The 22331-nt window shown below is 40.7% G+C and overlaps 1 protein-coding gene across 3 annotated transcripts; it reads right to left on the bottom strand.

Annotated features, from left to right (window-relative positions):
* Nucleotides 1-99: 99 nt before the first annotated feature.
* Nucleotides 100-16316, bottom strand: LOC145498789 (procollagen C-endopeptidase enhancer 1-like). Of its 3 annotated transcripts, XM_081478727.1 has the most exons (7): nt 16232-16316; nt 15666-15728; nt 14510-14651; nt 7615-7644; nt 6764-7141; nt 5943-6314; nt 100-1441 (listed from the first exon to the last, which is right to left on the bottom strand). In XM_081478727.1, the coding sequence occupies exons 3-7, from the start codon at nt 14541-14543 to the stop codon at nt 816-818; spliced, it is 1440 nt and encodes a 479-aa protein (XP_081334853.1). In that variant the 5' UTR covers nt 14544-14651; nt 15666-15728; nt 16232-16316; the 3' UTR covers nt 100-815. The 3 variants fall into 3 exon arrangements, with proteins under 3 accessions (XP_081334853.1, XP_081334852.1, XP_081334854.1); XM_081478726.1 differs by having other exon boundaries at nt 15666-16287; XM_081478728.1 differs by lacking the exon at nt 100-1441 and adding an exon at nt 5256-5887 and having other exon boundaries at nt 15666-16297.
* Nucleotides 16317-22331: the final 6015 nt, after the last annotated feature.

Below are 22331 nucleotides of genomic sequence, written 5' to 3'. Positions count from 1 at the left end.
GTTCAGAATCAAAGAAACTCTGATGCTGCGTCGTAGGTGACAAGTGAGAAGTGAGAGGTGAGAAGTGAGAATTGAGAATTGAGAATTGAGAATTGAGAATTGAGAATTGAGAATTGAGAATTGAGAAGTGAGAGGTGAGAAGCTAAGCAAGAAGTGAAAAGTGAGAAGTGAGAAGTGAGTAGCGACAGGCGAGTCCGGGGCAGGAATACGGGCTCCTTTCTCGAACAGTGGCTGGTAATCGAGACTTGCTGCGTCAGGGTGCATATGAAGCCAAATTTCGTTTTTAGTATGTGAAGTACCCATGAAACAAGCCATAAAACGGTTTAAACAGTAAGCCCCGGATCGATCCAACAGAGTTTTGACGTCGACTGAAGTGAAAATCAACAAAACACTAGAAGTGAAAACGTTTTTTATGCAATAGCTATATAATTTCTATCAACTCAGTTTTAGTCCAGGATAAGTGTTAACCGGCCCTACATTGTCTAAACATGGTCAGCGTTCTTACTGTACAGGACAGTAAGTCAGGTAGTCAGTCCGTCCGTCCGTCAGAGAGACAGTCAGTCATTCAGTTAGTCCGTCCGTCCGTCCGCCCGTCTGTAAGTCAGTCGGTAAGACACACAGACAGACAGACAGGCAGACAGAAAGGCAGTAAGTCAGTCCGTCAGTAAGTCAATCCGTCAGTCCGTCCGTCAGTCAGTCCGCCAGTCAGTCCCTAGTCAGTCCGTCAGTCAGTCCGTCAGTCCGTCCATGGAGTCAGTCCGTCACCACAACTGTTAACGGTCTCCTTAATAGACGCCTCACCTCTGGCTCTTGGCTCACTCGGTAATACTGTTACAGTTGAAGCTACCTACATACATACACACAAGCATGCACGCATACATACACGTACATACATAAATAAACGTTATTTGAGATGGCTCACTTGATAATGCTGATGATGTTGGAGATGGCGCTATTGTTGTTGTTGCTGTTGTTGCTGTTGTTGTTGTTGTTGCTGTTGCTGTTGCTGTTGGAGATGGCGCTATTGTTGTTGTCGCTGTTGTTGCTGTGGTTATTGTTGTTGCTGTGTTTGGTGCCTTTGAAAACATGGAATACCGCGCTTCGAATCCCCGATCAAGGGAAGAATTGGAATGGAAGATCACGAACATCTGGTTACCACTTGAGAACATCTCTTGCAGGGTTGAACCGTTACAAAATCGTCCCAGCGAAGACGCGTTTGTCGAAGAACCGTCATATAACTCCACATAGGTGCAATTATCCCAGCTGCAATCAAACCCACATGAACCAAGAGCCAATTCAGTGAATTCTAACTTGACAAGTTTATCAGATGGCACTGTAATGTGCCAGGAACAATCTTTGAAAGCAGGATAATTGCTCTCGGGATAGTTAAGGCTGCTGAATTTGCCGCTCCCGTTGAGAGAAATTGGTTCAGTTGGACAAACTGGGAAAAAAAATCAAAATATATAATTCCATCACATAACTGTAAGTATCACGGAAGGTGGGTCGTAAAACCCCAAAAAGTGAAGGACACCAATAACTCTAGTCTAGAGGAATGGCGAACCCAAGGCAAGACAGTGGGGGTAATTTAATGTCCAAGAAAATCAAATTATAGCTCAAGAACAAAGTTCAAGGGTTTTTATATGTTTTTGAAACTAATCTAATTATGTCTGGATTTATGAAAACAATGTTAAAGAATGAATCAAGCGTTATTTTATTTATTTATTTTTTATTTTTATTTTTATGCTTTCGCTATGGCAGCAGCTTGTAAATCTTACCCAGCATGAAATGTAGAGAACTTCTTGCCGCATGTTTCATTCATTTATCTACTCTTTTTTTAATTATTTATCGCTCCCTGCCCCCCCCCTCTCCCATCCCTTTTCCAATTGCTGTTAAGTTTAGCCCAAGCTACACTCGTCTGAATTTCAGTTCGCGCGGTGACTCTGAGAAAGAGCCGACCGATTAGCGTTCTATAACTGCTGTCTAAAGAAAGTCTGCCCGAGGACATCATTAAGTCCAATGAAGGTGCAAGGCTAACGATTTGCTAGCAAGCGTCGTCCATTATCGTACATGAGGCGGGCCTGAGATGTATTAAACGGGACGTCATTTAGCCCCGTAACAGTAGGCCGTTTGCACTGTGGCGATAATGTTGCACTTGCTTTAGACAGCAAAGCTTTAAGAGCTTTAACCACATCAACTTAGGGCATAGACGTGCAATGGACTAGACATTTCTAGCTGCTGTTGGCGTTTGATGTCGCTAAAGAGTCTGGATATGGCATTTCCCGCTCGATAAAATTCAAGTACATCCGGGACATTGCTATTTGCGAGCAAAACATGGCTACGAACGGAATGAAGAACATTTGGTCAAGCGCTGATCGTGAGTAGAATTTCCTTGTTTTATCAATTTTAGGCCTTCTCGGCCTAGCTAATTATCAGAACTGTCTGCGATTCGCTAGCGCGGAAGAAGTTTATTTGCGTGGCTTCCGGTCGATAATTGACGTAACGACAACATGTTGAGTGTCGCTAACTCATCATTATGGCCTAGTTTGTTTTAAGTTCAATCGATCCTCGATGTAGGAAGCTCTTGCTTAGTCCATTTAGGACGATGCATGTTTTAGAAAGCTATACATCAGATCTCGGCTGTGGTTTTGATATGTGTACGTTCGCGTTGACTTAGACTCCAATTTCATGTTAAAAGCACTTTTAACAGGAGCCATAATCGGGGACGGAGACCGTAAGCGCGCGCTATTTCTAGTATTGGGGCTGTCCCCATGATATGGGACAATTTTTCTATTTTTAGAACAAATTGCGTCATCATGTGCGGTACACGCGCGTAAACGCTGCGAGGATTTTTGCGGATGTAGTGCGGGGAAATGGCGTCCAAAATGCCCGAAATAATTTGATACTTTTGGCCCACAACTCAATACGTTCATGTCTGTTGGAATTTTCACTTTAGTATTTTCGTCGTAAGCTGCTCCAGCTTGAGTGAAGTAAGATAGTGTCGAATTTAGTTATATCCCGCTTTATATCACTGACCAAGTTATGTTCCGCTGCTTCTTTTACAAGAGCTCCACATTACTCCACTCTACTGAAATTTCACACATGTTGAACATTAACAACTTTTCCATAACACAACAAAAAACCTGTTGGATATAGTTGGATATAGCAGCGTTTCTGGACTTCAAAGTGTCCCTCCTATTGCCACACGCTTGGGAGGATTTCGACAGCCGATCGCGACCGAAAAGTAAACAAAATAATTGCAAGTTTGAGTTTCGCCTGAATTGTAAGTAACGCTTAATGTTTTATCAAGGCCCAATAAGTGACAATAAGTTTATGTCTGTAGACGCTGCTCAGTTTTGGTTGTGTAAAAATCCAACAAATTGTCTGTTGTCGATGAATAAGAGCGCCCGCCGATGTGTGTTTTGTACAGTCAGTAAAACATGACAAATTGAACTCCCGCACTTTCGTGTGGCAACTTACATCGAGCGAAGTTTTTAAATATGTTTAAGTTTGATAAATGTTTGAGAACGTATTAAAAGCCTAGCTGAAAATATGTGAATACAGCAGAAATAATCATAAGTAAAATCAGTAAATAAGTTACGATGACGATTTCTGTAATCAATTCGAACAACGATTTCGATTTTGTTGGTTTAGTTATCAAAACTCCTTGTCTATTTTATTTTCGCAGTGTAAAATTTCATTGTGTTAAAGAAACACACATGATGTTAGTAGCCTTTTGGCGTTGGTAAAAATTGTTGCAGCATCTCAGCACAAAAGACAACGAAAGAAATCTTTGTCAAGATTTGTTGACAATTGAAAACACCGACTCGGACTTGAAAGTGCACGCGCTGCACTATGCAAATGAGCTACTCAAAAACTTTTGCAAACTCGCCAAACAAACAGAAACAATAAGAAACTATCAAAAACAGGTTCTGGTTAAGATTAAGCATTGTTTGAGAAACTCTCAAATTAGCTCGATACCAGAGTAAAGAGTTTTCTTTCATAATTTTTCTTTACAGAACAAACGCAAACGCTTACGCGTTCAACTAGCGCGAGCAGATATTATTCATTCACAGCGCGAAATTGAAGTCTTGTTTTCAACCCTGAAAAACTCACCTTTTCCATCAGCTCAGAACATAAACCTACATGTAAGAGCCCTGGATCTTATTCATTGCCTTATTCCCTGCCGTCGCTGTGAAAAATCTGCAAGAGAATCTCGCAACTCTCACCATTTCATCACGGAACGTGACAACATCCTCGCGAGAACCCCCGACATGTGCGTGGATCCGCGCGGATATATGTCGTCATGGTGGCGCAATTTGTTCTAAAAATAGAAAAATTGTCCCATATCATAGGTGCGCGCGGATCATAAGACTTACGGTCTCCGTCCCCGATTATGGCTCCTGCTTTTAATTAAATTGTACAATTCATGATTCAACGAAAAGACGGTGAATTTAGTCCTCCTGGCCTGAAAAGGCACACGGGAGAGTTATTTCCTTTTTTATTCGAGCCACGATAAGCCTTGTGGAAAGCTAGCTTTAGGACAGAATTGTATCGATATTATCAGTGACAAGTCTGTAGCTATTTTTGCGAATACATACAGATATTGAAATTGAATGTCACGTAAGGCCAACTTTTTCGCTGAAATATAGAAAAAATGACCGATGTGAGTGCTTTCCATCCTCTTGTCGCACTGATTGGCTAATTCAACCCACGGTAAAGACATAGTGAGGTTATTCAGGCGAAATCACAGAGGTCACAACATGTCTAAATTAGCGCCGTAACTCAAATGATCAATTTAACCTTAGATTTAGCTTTGTTCGGCTCGTTCGACTCATTCGCAGTGACTTCAAGGGCTTGTACAAGCATGTTATGGCTTCTTTTAAGTGTACACGAGGCACATAGCGCTCTCAGTATGACATGGCCATATTTATGTACAGTATCTGACCGATTTTCCAAAAACATGCCAGCTATTTTGGTGCAAAGTCTTAACACGGTTTTCATAAATTCAGTCACATTATTTTAGTATAAATCCACTAATCCTTCAAAACTTTATCTAATTCTTCTTCACAGACATTTCGAAAACGCAAAGAAGCGGCAGCCATTTTGTTAACAACTGCACACTGCTAGGCTACTCACTATCTACAACAGAACATATGGCGAGTAGCGTGACTATAAAAAGGACGGCGTTCGTGATAGAACGTTAGCAGATTAATACTAAAAGTCAATAGAAAAGAAACCAAGTTGCCTCGTGCCCAGGCACCGCTGCATTTTACTGGTGACCGATAGCGCGGTGCTCGATGGTTAGGTCACAACAGGCCCACCTCTTTTTCTCGCAGTGTTTTCTAACCCGGTCCTCACTAGCGACGCAAGCATAAGCTTAAGGATAAGAAGCTTATGCGCTAGTCAGGACGGCCACGACATAAGCATAAGCATAAGCATAAGCATAAGAATATCAAAACCTTGCGTTCTTCTTATGATTATGCTTACGCTTGAGTCGTTCATTGTGTCCAGTGAGGACATGCTAGCATAAGCAGAAGCATGCGCGTAAGACTATCAAGCAATCAGCGATCACGTTATGCGTTATCAGCGATCACGCAACCGCCGACCGGTTAGTTCAGTGGTGGAGCATTAGACTAGCGTGCGGGAGGTCGCGGGTTGAAACCCCGGCCGGACCAACACTCAGGGTCTTTAAATAATTGAGGAGAAAGTGCTGCCTTTGTAATGACATCTGCAAATGGTTAGACTTTCTAGTCTTCTCGGATAAGGACGATAAACCGTAGGCCCCGGCCGTCTCACAACTCTTCATACCATCCGGTGTGGCGGTCTATCTCTCTCATCTGCTGGTTAAATGCTCGGAGATATTAGCTGCATAAGCTACCCTCAATTCCTAAGGTAAATAAAGTAATTTATGTTTGTATGTATGTATGTATGCGTGAACTTACTTGGAGGAGTGTGCTTCAGTTGCGTGTAGGTTGCCTTAAATCCATCGAAGAGCTTGGAACTCGTATTATCGGAGACAAACAGCACCTCTAAGCTACTATGAGTTGAATAAAATGTTTTTGTATTAGTTGTACCGCACACTTTTCCATGTTCGTTCGGCCGATAATCAGAGAAACCATCTTGAATTTGCACGTAATCGCACGGGCACGTTGTGTCGCACCTTTGGATGTTGGGGCGGATGTCAAGCTTAATATAGTTTCCTTGGGCCACTGAGATTTTCCAGGCGCACCTTTGATCATCTGGGTATTTTCTTGGAAAGAAAGGGCTCGTAAAAACACCTGATGTCTCGTTAAGGGTGACGCCTTTAGGACATACTGAAAAAAAACAAAACAAAACAAAACAAATCATTGCCTTTTATCTAACCTTGATGGAGTTTCTCTATGGACCTTTCAACGACACGCCAACTCTGTCTTGTTTGTTCAGAAAGCTCGCTCCGGGAAAGAAATAAAGGACTGCGACGAGTCAGAGGAAAAAACACATGATTTGATTGGCTAGGTCACCACGTTGTTTTGTTTGAAATTGTGTCTTAATCTGTGTGGGAGTCGCTAAAAAGTGCTCAAAATTGGCTTGAAAATTACCCCTATGGGGCTGATCAGTCCAGAACTGGGGTGGATAATGGCCAATGAAGCTGAAACTTTAGCATATAACGGAAGTCTACGTAAGGAATTTATAAGTGGTTTTTTAGGAAAATCGACCCACTCTCATTTCCAAGTCCCCCTGGTCTCTCAGGCAAAAGTTCTTAAAGTTATCGAGTATTGCTTACGTAGTTCTTTATCTATGGCTTCATACGATGCATTAAACCCTTTGTAACCAGTGGCAGCAGATCGCAGTCTCACTTGGATAAAATTTCCGACAGAGTACACTGGAGGAGGACGTCTAGCTCCACAAATCTTAAATTCTTGTACTCCATCATTGGAAGCGACATTGGTGATGAAAACACGGGGACCCCCAGACGATCCGAGACAACTCGGATTTTGAGATGGATCCAAATCGAAGCTGAGGAAGGTGACTTTGATGATTCGCCCAGCAGGTACTGTGATGTTCCAGGTACAATCACTGTTTATAGGGAAGTTGCTTGGGAAATTGGGACTTGAGAAGAATCCACTCGATCCATTGAGGGAGTCTCCGGAAGGAACACATGCTGCGTAGGAAAACAACTTGATCACTTTAATATTGATTAATACAAAGCAACAAAGTTAAAAGTTCAGAATCAAAGAAACTCTGATGCTGCGTCGTGGGTGACAAGTGAGAAGTGAGAGGTGAGAAGTGAGAATTGAGAATTGAGAAGTGAGAAGTGAGAGTTGAGAAGCTAAGCAAGAACTGAAAAGTGAGAAGTGAGAAGTGAGTAGCGACAGGCGAGTCCGGGGCAGGAATACGGGCTCCTTTCTCGAACAGTGGCTAGTAATCGAGACTTGCTGCGTCAGGGTGCAAGTGAAACACGTAGTTGCTTATAACTTGAAGTTAATATAGGGAAATTATAAAATTGCTAGGAAAGCCGCACTATCAGACGAAGTGTGAGAAGCGTGCATCAATAACAACAGACAACAATATATGATGAAAAAAAGAAAAACGAAAAACATGAAAAAAATTGTAGAAATTTGTTTTTGTACTTACGATTAGATGCCACCATAACGAAAACGGAAGCTGCAAGAAATGACAAAATCATAATAGGTAATATTTCATTGGAATAAAAGGGAAACTTTCCCTGTTTTGTACGTTTTGTACTGTCTTATTTGACATGCAGCTCGTCATTTTCAAGGATATCGACTAATAGGTTGGAGTGACCTTAACTTTGGCCGTATTTACCAAGGCAGACGAAAAAAGCGTCTTACACTAGTAGTCTTCCTTAAGGAATGATATATAGAGACTGGGAAACAATCAAACTAAAACTCGTTGGAATCTCGGCCCCAGTACGACACGGAAACCGTGCACAAGTAATAATAATAATTATGCAATAAAGGTAGCACAAAGTGGAGTTGAAGTGAGTCTTGTTATTGAATTAATTATTTACCATATTTCGAATTGTTATAAACGATCTTTACATTCCCAAACAAACTCCTGTTTACGCTGTGTTGCACAACTGTGTATAATGTGTGAAGTGCTCGCGGCTCCCAAGCTAGGAGCTTGGGAGATCTGTGACCCGGGACGGAGGAAACTCCCACATGAAAAGATCGGGGATGCTCGCCGGAAATTTTCAATTAAACCCCTAAAGGAGAACAATCCGGGTGTGGCTCGAGCTTTTCTGAAGGATACCTGTAAAATCATTCGCATACACAAATTTTTAACTCTTCAAGACGATTTTATTCCACAACGTTCCGCTAAATTCTTACAAGTAGTTTTTTTGAAACACATAATAAAATAAAAGTAGCGATAAAAAAACGACATTTCGATCTCCCTGAGATCATTTTCACATATATAAGTACAAATAAGGGCGTGAGAATGTCCAACGATAAAATATGTAAATACAAGCGCTAAAATGTAAGTGGTAAAATAATAAAATACTATTAAAAAAAAAAAAAAACTATATAAATATATTTGCACGGATTGAATCTGATTGTTTGCTCAAAGTGGGCTTAAGCTCCTTTATAAAGAGCATTTTGCAGATCAGGCAGTCGAATTTACTTTGGCACTTTCTCAAGATCTTAAAATCACGATATATGTCACTTGGGACTGTTCCATGCTGCTCTTTAATCTGATTTCCGATTAAATACATCAAAAAACACTTCGCATCCGAAAACCACGAGGTTTCTTCTCAGGTTACAACGCAACACGCGTCACGTGATAATCACGAGATCCGGTGACATTACACATGCGTTACATTTCGTGACATACTATACTGCAAGCGTTACATTTCGAGAAATTCTACAATACCACTTAAAACGGAATAGGCTCGTTTATCAGCCGCTGCTTAGGAAAGAGTCCGCGACTTGAGTAATTTATTATTATTATTATCATTATTATTATTATTATCATTATCGTTATCGTTATCGTGAACGTCATCAAACAAAAGGTTTAAAGAGGAGAACAATGGCTGTGCACGTACGTTAAAGATCTTTGTAGATTTCTTTGCCGTCCTCTGAACAACGACAATGTGAAATGACTAAGTTCTGCGTATTTTGGAGAACGCGAGAGAAGGCAGCTAATTTTCCGTGTTTTCAATAGGAATTCAACGCTGGCGTTACATATTTAGCTTGCAAGGTCCAAGACCAATAGGCGCACTGAACAGATCTAGACAGTTGCGAAATTCGAAGACAATATATCTATTAATTTTTTTACTAGGCGTTGTACTCGGGGTCGCCATCGTCATTGCTTAAAGGGGCGAGGTCGCGCTATTTTAGGTAATTCTGTTTAAATTTGTTAACTATGAGCTCTAAACGTCAAATTGGCCGAGCAAAAATCTTTCATCTGCAAAATCACAGCCACATAACAACTGAGAATGATTTTTCAGCTGTGTAAATGACATTTTAATATAAACTGATATAAATTTGAAAAATGGTGGGGCCGACGTTTTTCAAATTTACCCAAAAGCAATCCATTTCAATCCTCTCCAGTTTTGTCCATCCATGTCCCTTCATGGCTTTCCTGTATTTTGTTTGAGATCTATAGTTTTGAGCCGTTTTTGTGATATTTTAGTTAATTCTATGACCATTTGATCAGTGCTGAAATTGCCTAAAATTGCGTGACCTAGCCCCTTTAAAGCTCTCTGTTTCTGCTACATTACGGCCACCATATTGGTGCCCTTCCGAGGTACACCAACGTGATGTACCCATAAAAAAAAGCTCTATAAATTTGGATGAAACGTTTCTCTGAATAGAGGCGCGTATGAAAAACCAGTCAGACTGATTCAGATAAATTAATATGCGGTAAGAACCCCTGGTTGTCCAAAAAACGGTTCCTCACTAGGTGTTCTTCTTAGGTCAATGGGTAAGGTGTTCCACAACTGAGATGGGTTAACTGCAAAAGACTTTCCACCTTTCAATTTTCTTTTAAAGCAAGGGCAAATGAAGACTGCTATGTCTAGTTGACCTTAAATCCTTAAACGTCTATCATTATTAAAAACCAGACTACTAGTTAAAAACTCTGGAATGTCAATGTTGATTCTTTTGTATGCCAATGCACACTTACAAACTTTCGTTTCCTCATGAGATGGAATCCAGGAAAGCTGTTTGCTTTCTTCAAACACATTTTCTAGTGTTACGGCACGTTATTAAAAAAGTATATTACTTGCTTATTTTCGTGATTCGCAAAAATGAAATTTTGATATCCGTGATCCGTGATTCGCTATTTTTTCGGTTCGTGAACCGGGCCAGAGACCCGCCCATACGACCCTCAAAAACTGCACAGACCTAAATCTTGGTGGGGTTCTTTATATATCCATCACATGTATCATATGATCCCAGATTCTTGACTTTATTTATCCAGGGATACGATTTTTATTGATGGCAGGACGGTGAAAGGATATTGAAAATCGCAGATTTTGGTCATAAATAGGGTAAGGCTTTTGGGATGCGGGCCGCACACCCCAAACAATTCCCAATTTTTCTCGGATAATCCACCCCCAACCCCTTCCCCCCCCCCCCCCCCACCCCGCCGGGTGAAACCCAGCAAGAGAAGTCATAACAACATTTGGTTTTAAATACTCTTTTTCTTTGGCCATCGTACCTTGATAAGAAATAACACGCAAACTGCGGTGATAAACATGGCGATAAAACGCATATTAAAAAACAAAGCTCATTTACTTGACGTTTCGTATGTTTCAACATACATCTTCAGAAGTAACAACTAAATTTCAATTTAAAATAAGTAACTAATTAACAATTACAATGACATTATCATTTAGGGTGGGTTTTAATTCCCTTATTAGCAGAGTCTCTTTTATCTTGCAATGTGTGTCTGTCCGACCTTTTGTTAATATATCAAAGTGGTCCCATTTGAAGTTGTGACCAGTTGACGTGACGTAGTCTGCAATAGCAGAAGCGTGACAGCTACTCGTGATCGATTTAAAATGTTCAGTTTTTCTGTCGTGCAATCTAAGTTTTGTTTTTCCAATGTAAAAATCCTGGCAGTCCCAACAACTAGCTTTATACACAGATTTTGACAGTTGGGAACGGTTGATCCTATCTTTGCAGGGAAATAAGGACTTGATGCGATAAGCGCTTTGGAAAATAACCTTAAAATTAATGCAGCCATAAAACGTATTAATGCAGGTCTTCAGTTGTTTGGTAACAATTTTGATTTGTACCCCTAAATAAGGTAGAACTAAGATTATTTCCTTTTTAGGGACTGTGGTGGTTGGATTCTTCGGTTTGCGTTGCTGCCTGTTAAGAACATCATTACTGTTGTAATTGATAACACCCGCAGGGTATCTCTTTTGTAACAACAACTTCCTCAGTTCATTCAAACAAGAGCGCAAAAAAGAAGGTGACGAACAGATGCGGAAACAACGAAAAGTGAGAGTTCGGATGAGGTTTACTTTGTATTTCCTAGGTGTGAAGGAGTCCCATTTTGATTACTTGAATAAAATGAAATTGTTGATCTCAGATGAAACAAAATTTAAGAAGCTTACGCAGAACCCTGAAGTCTAGAGAAGACAGCTTAATATCGTATCTTCGCAAACTGAAGGATAAAATCATTGATGATGCCATCTTCCATAAGATACTACCATGTGGTTCTACCCCTGGTGTCCTCTATAGCCTTCCTAAGGTTCAAAAACTTGGTTGCCCTTTTCGCCCGATTGTTTCCTCAATTAACACTGACAACTACAATTTGGCATCATATCTGGTGCGCAAACTTCAACCCATCTCCACGAATGAATTCACGATCAAGGACTCTTTTAGTTTTGCGGACTGGGCCAAGACGTATAACCATAACAATGAAATGATGTGCTCGTTTGACGTTAGTTCATTGTTTACAAACGTTCCATTTGATGAGACAATACAAATTTGTCTTGACAAACTGTATGCCCCACCAACACTGCCCCGCTCAGTCTCGAAAGTTCTGTTGGAGTTTGCCACAAAGAAGAGTCATTTCATATTTGATGGCCAATACTATGACCAAATTGATGGTGTGGCTATGGGCCATTCTCCTTTAGGTCCTGTCAGTTGGCCAATATCTTTATGTGCCATTTTGAAGAAAAATGGGTTCGTAATAACAACGCTCGCCCTTCCATTTGGTTTCGATACGTTGACGATACTTTCACCTTGTACAACAGTAAAAACACAGCAACTCAGTTTCTACACTACCTCAATAACTGTCACGCAAATATTAAATTCACCGTTGAATTTGAAGATAACAGTGCAATCCCTTTCCTGGACATTCTCATCAAACGCCACAGTCATACTTTCTCAACATCTATTTACCAAAAGAAGACCTTTACTGGCCTGTACACAAAATGGGACTCCTTCACACCTAGGAAATACAAAGTAAACCTCATCCGAACTCTCACTTTTCGTTGTTTCCACATCTGTTCGTCACCTTCTCTTTTGCGCTCTTGTTGCGCTCTTTGCGCTCTTGTTCTATTATGATCCCTCATGACAATATCGTGCAATAAGTCAGATATACCTGATACTACCTTGAATTCCATTAATTAATCCACCGTATAAACCCCAAGGGCCGTATAGATTAGTATCTTTCGTCTTGGTATTTATCTCTTACTTAATCCGTTCAGATTGTTTCTACAAAAAAAATCCGATTTCCCTTTAATAATACAGGAGCAGTTTTGCAGAATATAGGCGACTTTACGAGGAATGTTTTTCAGTTACTGACGTTTCATTCATCACGCAGTAAATGCAGTTCATGAATTTTGCCGCTGAAACTGCTGAAATGTGGACATCATCCATTCCATCTAAAATTGATAAAACCAGAAAATGGCTTAAAGTTATCGTATCGTCTCGTATATCACTTCCATCTGTGCAAAAAAATTGATGCGGAAAAAATAGTTCCTTGTGGAGTAACTAAATACTCAATCCGAAGCCAGAGTGAAAAACATACCCTATTTCAGATCAAAATGGTCAAAATCTATACCTTTTTCTGACCAAAACCGCTCAAACACCAAACCCCTAGGGACTGCACATAGCTGTATAGCTCATATAAGGGAGTGCCCTGCCCCCCCCCCCCCCCCCCTTCGTGTAGTGGAATCATGGGACACAAACAAGGTCACATGACAGAGCACATCGAACTAAGTCAAGATCGAGCGAGAGACCCGAGATCTTCTTCATGCGTTTCACGAGTATCGAGTATTGTCAGAACTTCCTGTTTATCGTTCAGAATATAAGTTGCGTTTCTACATTTTGCCTACATGACAGCTAATTCCCCCAACAACGTCTACACTCGATCACTCAGAGAAACGAGTCTTGACGTAACTGTTTATCATGACAGTGAAAGGTGACAGACAAGACTGCCAGAAGTGCATTTAAAAATATTAGTTATTTCAAACTCATCATTAGGAACAACCCTTACTGGCTTAATCCAAGTTTAAATAAGGCGCTATTAGTGAATCCATTATTCATTTAATAAAGACTTTCTTCGTTCTTGAAATGAAATATAAGGAACTTTTGTTAATTAAAAACATAAACAAACAAAAAAATTCTGAGCTGAATTTATGATAATCGTACAGGCGACAGATACAAGAAGTTCCATAAGGAATTTCAGCTACAAATATTATATTTCAAGGTCTGTCTGTTGAATTCTTAATAGCGAAATTCCCCCACCGAAACCGCCAGCTACGCAGGCTACAACTTTCTTAGTACTATCTAGCCGATGCGATTCGACTGTTTTCTAAAGACTGGACATAAAATATCAGTAATAAAGGCTGTCGGACTTGTCTGGGCATATGGAAGTGATGTTTTCCCCGTTTGTGTTGCGCCACAAGAAACCCACGCAATTGTGGTCAGACTGGACGCGATCTAACACAACAGCATCTATTTGCTAAACTAGTGTGCCAAAGAGATGATGTCAGTGATGGTCGCGTCGTAGCCACAGTAAGTTGAACAGTTTTCCATAACAAAAGTGATTTGAAGCAAATCTTGTTTTCCTAGCACGCAGCTTACGTACCCGGAACTTTCTTGTATCTGAAATTCTGAAATTATCTGAAATTTCTCTACCTAATAGCTTGGGACACCAATAGTAGTCGCTAATGAGAAACGGGAGTTGAAGGTTCCAAGACGGGGCGAATATCGATTTATCTTTCGAACAATATTATCTGCAGCTTGATTGCTGACATGTGAAGGTAAAGCTTAAAGCAGCCTGTAGCTGTACACAAAGACATTCGGCGGCGTTTAAACTTCGATTGCAAGCTAGGATAAGTGATACAGGAGAATATTAACGCTTATTGTACACATGAGGAGTAACATGTAAATTTGAAACAGAGAAAGTATCAGAATTGCAGCCTAATCAGTATCTAAAAGCCTCAAGAAATAGTCAGAAGTATAAATCTGCATCTCAGACATGGAATGTAACTACATGTACATATGAGATCACTTCAGCTTTAACCGACTAAAGCTACACTCACCCGTAACTGTAGAGAAAATCCAAGCCGAGGCCATTGTTTAACACGCAGCTGGCCGTCGATTAATCACGTCTACTCGGTTTTGTGTCCAAGAATTACAGCGGAGCCCAAGCAGCAATCGGAGTGACGGAGTGACTTATCTTACCTACGGAAATATGAACAACGCGGACAAGAAGGTCTAATCTACATGACAACAATGACGTCATTGCGTTATTTTGGGACAGCGGACCGATAATCCGCATTCTTGACTGATAAAGGTGGCGAATGGTAAATGCGAGACTGCGAGACAAGCGTTTTTCTTTGCGAGCCCGAGACATTTTGACTTTTTAGATTGCGAGACCGAGACTTCAAAGCACTTTGAGTGCGATCGCGAGACGTTCAGACTCTTAAAATTCGAGCCCAGATTTAGCAGTTGAGAGCTACAATGAGCTTGTACAGCCTTAAGCCAGCTTCTTGGAACTGACTGGAACTGGAAATTAGATTATAACACACTGCGTTATGATGTCCTAGAGAAAAAATAACTGTTTTTCTGGCGCCAAAACAGACGTTGCAGTAGGTTTTGTACCTTTTTGTGGCATTAAGACAATTTAGGAGAAGTTAGGATTAACTTTTTCTCGGAAAATTTGTAAGTTGCTTCATTGAAATTCAACATCAAGTAAAGCCGGAAGACGTCATTTATAAAAACAGATAAAGGATTGAAAAGGAACGAATTGGGACTTCGGGACCCTTCGCCGGACCCTTCGCCTTGCGAGAAATCGAGACTCCGAGACAGCTTCGTAGAAAAATCGAGACTGCGAGACGCACATTACCGCTAAAAACCGAGACTGCGAAATCCGTAAAATTCGACTAACATTTTACGAGACCCAGAGTTTTTGAAAGACCATTCGCCACCCCTCTGATAAACTCGTCTGAGCGCGCCGTGAATGTTTCGACTTTAGCCACGATACTTTTAATATTAGAACTTCTAAACAAACTTACGAAATTTAGTTGGACATTATTTTATTGCTCACTGTTCGAAGGCTGGTGACCAATGTATTGAGGTTGAACCGACCGGAATCTTAAACTTTGTACTAGCTTTATATTAAAAGTGATAATGCCCAGAAAATTTTAGTCTCATTCCTGATTTGCTCTTGATTTTCTGATATAAGATCTGCCATACCTTTATTGATGACCGTGCGTAACTCTGGAATCCGTGCTTCTCGATGTCAACCAAGGTTGCCAACTGGTTTGTGCCGAGACATAATAAACAAACGAAACAATAGCTGGTTTTCACATGACGTCAATAAAATTCAAACTACAAAACTATTGATCTTAGTGAGATTTTTCTTTAATAATGTATAAGAGCAGTTGAAAACTAATATTCATACAAATTTTCGCTCCCAATGGGTTCTTGGTTTTGTGATACACTCACTTGAATTTCTAAGCTTTTGCGTGACGCGGCATTTACATGACGGCCTAGAAAGCTGTCATGATGGTTAAAATAGTGACTTATCTCGGGGAATTTAGCTATCTGAACAGTTCATGTCTTACAAAAAGTATTATTTTAATGTTTTAGAGTTCCTCGAGGGACAAATTTACGCTTTTGTAGTAAAACTCAGTGACAGATGTTTCTTTCGGTTTCCGGCCGCCATGTTGGTGCCCATACGGATGGGCACCAGCATGCCGTCTCCATACAAATCTCTATAAATTTGGGTAAAAATATCTTGCATAAGAAAAATCACTGACCAGAATCTTGGCGAGAGTCATTGCATGTTTACTTTCTTTCATTTCCCAGTTTCTGGACTTTATCTATTGAACAGTTTTGATTTTTATTTTGATCCATTTTGAATGGCGTGACACTGAAACCCAGCAATAAGCTGACTACATGTAGATTCCTGAATTTCCTGTTGTCAGTCGTTGAAATATAAGCCTTTCTTGTCTCGAGGTGGTCAACCGTAACCTCCTTCGGATCGTTTACAAGATGAACAAATATATTTGAATGATGTTGATGTTTGTAAAGAATTATCTTAGAGGCATAAGTCTATCATTCATATTGACTTACAATTGTGTTTTTGTGTTTTGATCCCAGTCTTAAGGGCGTGCATGAGGTTATTTTGGACGGTATGTGACTGGTGTTGCAGACCGTCTTTTTGTATTGTTTGTAATTATATGACATTTTCATCTTTTATTTTGCGACACTGGCGTTTGCAACATAAAAAGAAATTGCCAATTAACTCATTCACATCTTTTAGCTCAGGCAACCCAAACTATAGTTTCCTCCGCAGCCGTTTTTTGGGAGGTGACGCAACGAGCGATGAGCACGTGAAGCACTTGTACTTAGGGCTTTCATTTACCTTCTTTTTTTTCGTCCTTCATTATGGTAGCCTGCGAACACCGCCTATTTTTAGTGACGTGCGGCGTGAAACAAAAGCCAGGAATCCCTGACGTGTTTGCACCGCAGGCCTTTTCACGCGAAAGCTTACCTCATTCACACTTTGCTATTATGTGATTGGTCTGTTCAACAGAGCACAAACAAACCACAAACCACCACAAACACAAAAGGAAAAGAATGTTTAAAAATAGATGAGTAACCAGGATAAGACATTTGGAAAAATAGAAAAACGATCTCTGGTTAAAAATTTGTTTAAAACGAGCTTTCGACTACCAGTCTGTAGTCTTTAACGAGTAATAGATAGAAAGCGCGAACGTTGAAATATATACTAAGAAAAGTGTGAAAAAACAAAATTATAATAAAAACAATAGAAATGCTTGTGTGCGAGTAAAAATGTTAATGTAAGGTTCAAAATAAAACTGAATATTGTCAGCATGGTTCGTAATTGCTGTGTGCCAGGATTCCAAAGTTTTTCTAACACGGAAATTTCCCTTGTCAATCACGCGTGCATTGTCAAAGTCGATGGAATGGTCGTTCAGCCAGGCATGTGAAGCAATGTTGGAACCTTTTTTGAAGGTTTTTGTGTTTCTAATATGTTCTTTTTTCCTAGTTTGTAAACATCTACCAGTCTCACCGATATAACTCCACGGGCAATCGGCGCGTGGGATCTTGTAAACGACATTTGTTTGTAGTTCCGCGAGTGGTCTTGATTTCGGAGAAACAAACTCTTGTTGTAATGTCTTAAGTAGACTTTCTGAAAAGCCCTTCGTCTGGTTTATATTCAGTACCCGCCGGACGAAGGACTTTTCCTGCTTGATTGCCGCCAATTTTAGCGACCCAAAAACGGGTCGCTGCGCTTCAACCAATCAGAGGTCCCCTGGATATCCCTTGGGGACCGAATTGTCAAACTATGCGCAACGAAACGTGACTTGCGGTTAAATTCAATATGGGGTCGATTGCGAAAGCCATTAGCCTGCAGAGCAGGCGAGATTTTTTCGAGCGAGCGCTCACATCGTAAAAAGTTTAGCCGCCATCTTGAATTTTTCATGCAGTGGAAGACTGGGGAGAGAAAGAAAGTTTTACCAAGGGGGTGAATGATAGGCAAGAGGAAGGATAAGGGTCGGATAAGGGAGGGGTGGAGCGAAGAAAATCTCGCCTGCCCGAGGTCATTGTTCTTTTAGGAAACTCCGTTCGCCCACGAACGGAGTTTCTGATTGGCGCGGCTTGACCCTGCCTGTCAATTGTCTGTCAGTCAGTTTCGTTTCGTTCGTGCGGGTAAGAAACATGGCAAACTCTGTCGAAAGTGATGTTGTTAGTTTCGATTCCGCTCTCGAGGAATCTCTCAAGCGTTTATGTGAACTTGGAATGTCTCGCGAATTACGAACGGAGCAAAAAGACGCAATTTCCACACTGGTATCCGGAAAAGGTCTGTTGGCAGTGCTACCCACTGGCTTTGGGAAAAGCTTAATATTTACGTAAAATGGGGTTGACAAGCCTACACGACGCCTACGGTTCGTGACATTTGCACATTTGCCGTTCTCTGTTCGGTCACTCGACCTTTCTTGTCGCTTCACTCGTGTTCATGAAGGGCACTTCATGTTGTGTAATAAGGAGGAATTTTAAGCGGAGTTGAACCGTTAGATCGTGCTATGGCAAATTTTTATAAGTCAAAGGTCTGCATGGTTTGCGCTGTTATCTGCATGTCGACTCGTTGAGTTTGACACCTCTGTAATTTGCCATGTGTTTATGCATTGTTTAGGCTCATTTCTATTGCAAGATATGCTTTTAAGTCGCCATGAATTTGCTTTTGAGGGACAAAATATGAAATTTACCGTGAACATGTTGCTTACTTGCATTCTATATTGTGACACCGGGCCCGGCTGTGACTAGAACTGTTTACAAGCACAGTACAGTGGAACCTCGATTTAACGAAGTCGCTGGGGACCGGCCAAATTTGTTCGTTAAATCGAGGGTTCGTTATATCGAAAACCTCGATATAACGAATTTGAGGGGAAACGATCAAAATGTTCGTTATATCGAGGTCATAATTAATGATTGATTTGTAACACAGGTGACTTCTGTCACGCAATTCAAAGCAATTTTCGTCATCCAGAAGTGCCGCGTTTTGAGATGCAATTCATTAAGCATGGTGGTTTTCAGTATCAATTATTTTCACTTTTGAGCAGGCGCGCAGCTTTTGTTTACAAAAAAACGACACTTTCAGAGTAGCGATTTAAAAATGTTGCAACATAGAGGTTATACAGAAAATTGTCTATGTAAACAAGGAAACGGGCTTTAGTGTTGTTAGGTTGCACTACCCAACATTTCCGGATTTCAAAGAAGATAGAGCAGAAGTTAATTGATGTCGAAATACTATAGTGCCAATGTCTATGACATATAATAAGCCGTTGACTGAAAGATTGCTGTCTCTTTACCATAAGGATTACACGGATTTGTTGACTGTTGATCTGTTCAGCGTTTATCTTCTGTCGCGTGTTGACATTGTAATTCGTTATATCGAGGTAGATTTTACGTTTGGGCTTCCGGATTATGTTCGTTATATCGAAGAATTCGTTATATCGAGGGTCGTTATATCGAGGTTCTATTCCATACATTTTACTGTAACTTTGGCCGGGACATAGAATATCGTTCGTTATATCGAGGACTTCGTTAAATAGAGGTTCGTTAAATCGAGGTTCTACTGTAGGTAGATCCTTATCACGGATATCATATTTGTTCTCGTACGATTTCCTTCGGAGACGCTGTAGCTTTACTCTGAGAAAGCTATACGTTTGTCTAGAGACATTCTTATGTTTCTTGCAGCTATCTGATCGAGCTTATGTTTCTCTTGCTCGATGTATAGGTTTATTCCTCCTTTGGTTGTTCTGGCACCACATGATTCAAGTGTAGTTGTTTACGCGCAAGTCCCGTTAACTGTTTTGCGTGTTTTATATGCCATTGTTCGGCTTAGTTCAGGCAAGACCATGGTTTCGATCCTCCATGTGGATCTCATCAGTTGCCGGTATTTCTAAAATACTCTGTACGTCTGAAGTCGCTAGCGCAACACGTACCTCTGTGAGAATGCAAGACATCCTGCGGCTTGGCACAAACTTTTCGTGGTGTGTACCCTTGTGAGACTTCCGGTGTCGAGAAAACCTCATTTTGATCGGTTACCCGCTCATTTCCGGAAATGCAGTGAAGCGCAACTAATCAGGTGTTTCGCATTTTAACGGGCTTTTCGGGCAGGCGTCATCTCATTTTTCCCCTCCCCCATCCCCCACCGTCTAACATGGCGGTCTAACATGGCGGTCTAAAAAGGCGGTCGCAAGGTTGTAACGCTAACTCGCCGCAATAAGACGCCTGCACTGCAGGCTAGAAAGCCATTAACGAAGGTTCAAAGGCCACGGGATATCATGTATTACGTGACTACCAGAAGAAAACAGTGGAAGCATATCTGTCTGGAAGAGATGTGTTTGTTTCTGCATCAACCGGAGCTGGGAAAAGTTTAGCCTGCAGTGCAGGCTTCTTATTGGAGCGAGTTAGCGTTACAACCTTGCGACCGCCTTTTTAGACCGCCATGTTAGACGGTGGGGGATGGGGGAGGGGAAAAATGAGATTTTCTTCGCTCCACCCCACCCCTATCCTTCTTCTTGCCTATCATTCACCCCCTTGGTAAAACTTTCTTTCTCTCCCCAATCTTCCACTGCATGAAAAATTCAAGATGGCGGCTAAACTTTTTACGATGTGAGCGCTCGCTCGAAAAAATCTCGCCTGCTCTGCAGGCTAGGAAAAGTTTGACTTTCGAGCTACATACACACATACACACATACATACATACGTTCATTTGATAAGTAGGTTGAAAATAAGCAACTGTACAGCTGATGTGGACCTACTACTACTAAGTCTAAATAAGAGAAACAGAAATTTACAATACAATTGTCATAAAGCTAAAATAATATATACAATAACGATAAAAAGAATAATCAAATAATTTAAAAATACCTAAATTCAGGGTTCTTATTATAATTTACAGAGCATTCCTTTGGAAACTGATGTCTCTGACATAGGTCTTGATCGATTTTATCTTCCTTTTAAAAGAAAGAGGGTTTTCAAGCTGTTTGACAGAGTCTGGTAAAGAGTTCCAGGCAATTGCAGCTCTGTGTTTAAATGAACGACGGCCCTGTTCAGTTCTTGGCCTAGATACAACAACATTTAACGATTTCCTAAGACTATAAGAAGAAGCGTTCTTAACAACTAGGCTATTAACATCATCTAAACCTCTTTTATAAAAAGCTCTATGCGTCATATTTAGAATACGAGAACAATAAAAATATTTTAATGGCATCCCAACAGGGAACCCTGAGGGACTCCAATTTTTACAGGTTTAGATTCCGAAAATGCACCATCTATTTGTGTCAATTGGCTTCTATTTGCTAAATAATCCATCCGCCATATCCACATATCTGACACTCCCAGGACCCTAAGTTTCTCACCCAGAATGACATGATCTACTCAATCAAAGGCTTTCCTAAAGTCAATGAACAAAACGCCTACTTTAAGCCCATCGTCCAAGGCTTCTTTCCACACTTCAGTAAGGTGCAACAAAAGGCTTTCTGTAGAATGACCCTTCCTAAATCCCCATTGTCTATCAAATAGGAGATTGTGAGAGGTCAAATGATTATCAAAAGATCTACAAACCACCCTTTCCAAAATTTTGCTAGGAACATTTAGGAGTGATATAGGTCTATAGTTATTTACATTTAGCCTGTTGCCCTTTTTGAAAACTGCAGTTACCTGGGATTTCTTCCAACTGATAGGGAATTGGCAATCTGCTCTGCTTTTCATACAAATTTCAAAGAGCCCTTGTACAACAGAGGACTCACATAACTTAAGGTCTCTTGGGGAAATGTGATCCAAACCCATTGCTTTATTTGGGTTGATGGATTTCCGTACAATCTCCTGAACTATGTTCCACTCCAATGAAAAACTAGACATCGTAGGGCAGACTTTATAAATAAAGTTGGTGGTATCAGGGGTGAGTGGGCCTAAATCCCTGGTTAGATCTAAGGCTATATTTAAAAAGAAATCATTAAAATAATCAGCCTTCTGTTCGCTTCTAGTAATGATGTTTCCATTTCTATCTTGTATCGGCCCACATTTTTTGATCTTGCTTTTCTTCAGAATGCGGTTTGTAACCTTCCAAAAATCCCCTGGTGAGTTGGCATTTTCAAAACGGTTAAGCCAATATGCTGCCTCTGCCTTTCTTAGCATTGCCTTAACTTTGTTCCGTTGCTGTTTGTAGCGGCACCATAATTCATCATTTCCAGGATTAACATGAGCTTCTTTTAGGTATTTGTATCGCCGATTCATAGCCTTCCTAATTTCTGAATTCATCCAGGGAAGGGATCCATCTCTGATCTTCACAATTCTTTTCTTAATGTGGTTGTGGTTGAT

Source organism: Orbicella franksi, chromosome 9 (genome assembly GCF_964199315.1).
Source record: "Orbicella franksi chromosome 9, jaOrbFran1.1, whole genome shotgun sequence".
NCBI lineage: Eukaryota > Metazoa > Cnidaria > Anthozoa > Scleractinia > Merulinidae > Orbicella > Orbicella franksi.
The sequence above is the reverse complement of the archived record's forward strand: the minus strand, read 5'-3'. Positions and strand labels throughout refer to the sequence as shown.

Excerpts from the sequence above, each read along its gene's own strand:
- LOC145498789 (XM_081478727.1), bottom strand. The coding sequence starts at position 14,543 with ATGGCCTCGGCTTGGATTTTCTCTACAGTTACGG. Across the intron at positions 7,645-14,509 it reads GATTTTCTCTACAGTTACGG|CTTCCGTTTTCGTTATGGTG; the intron begins GTGAGTGTAGCT and ends CATTTCTTGCAG. Across the intron at positions 6,315-6,763 it reads AGCCATAGATAAAGAACTAC|TATGTCCTAAAGGCGTCACC; the intron begins GTAAGCAATACT and ends GTTTTTTTTCAG.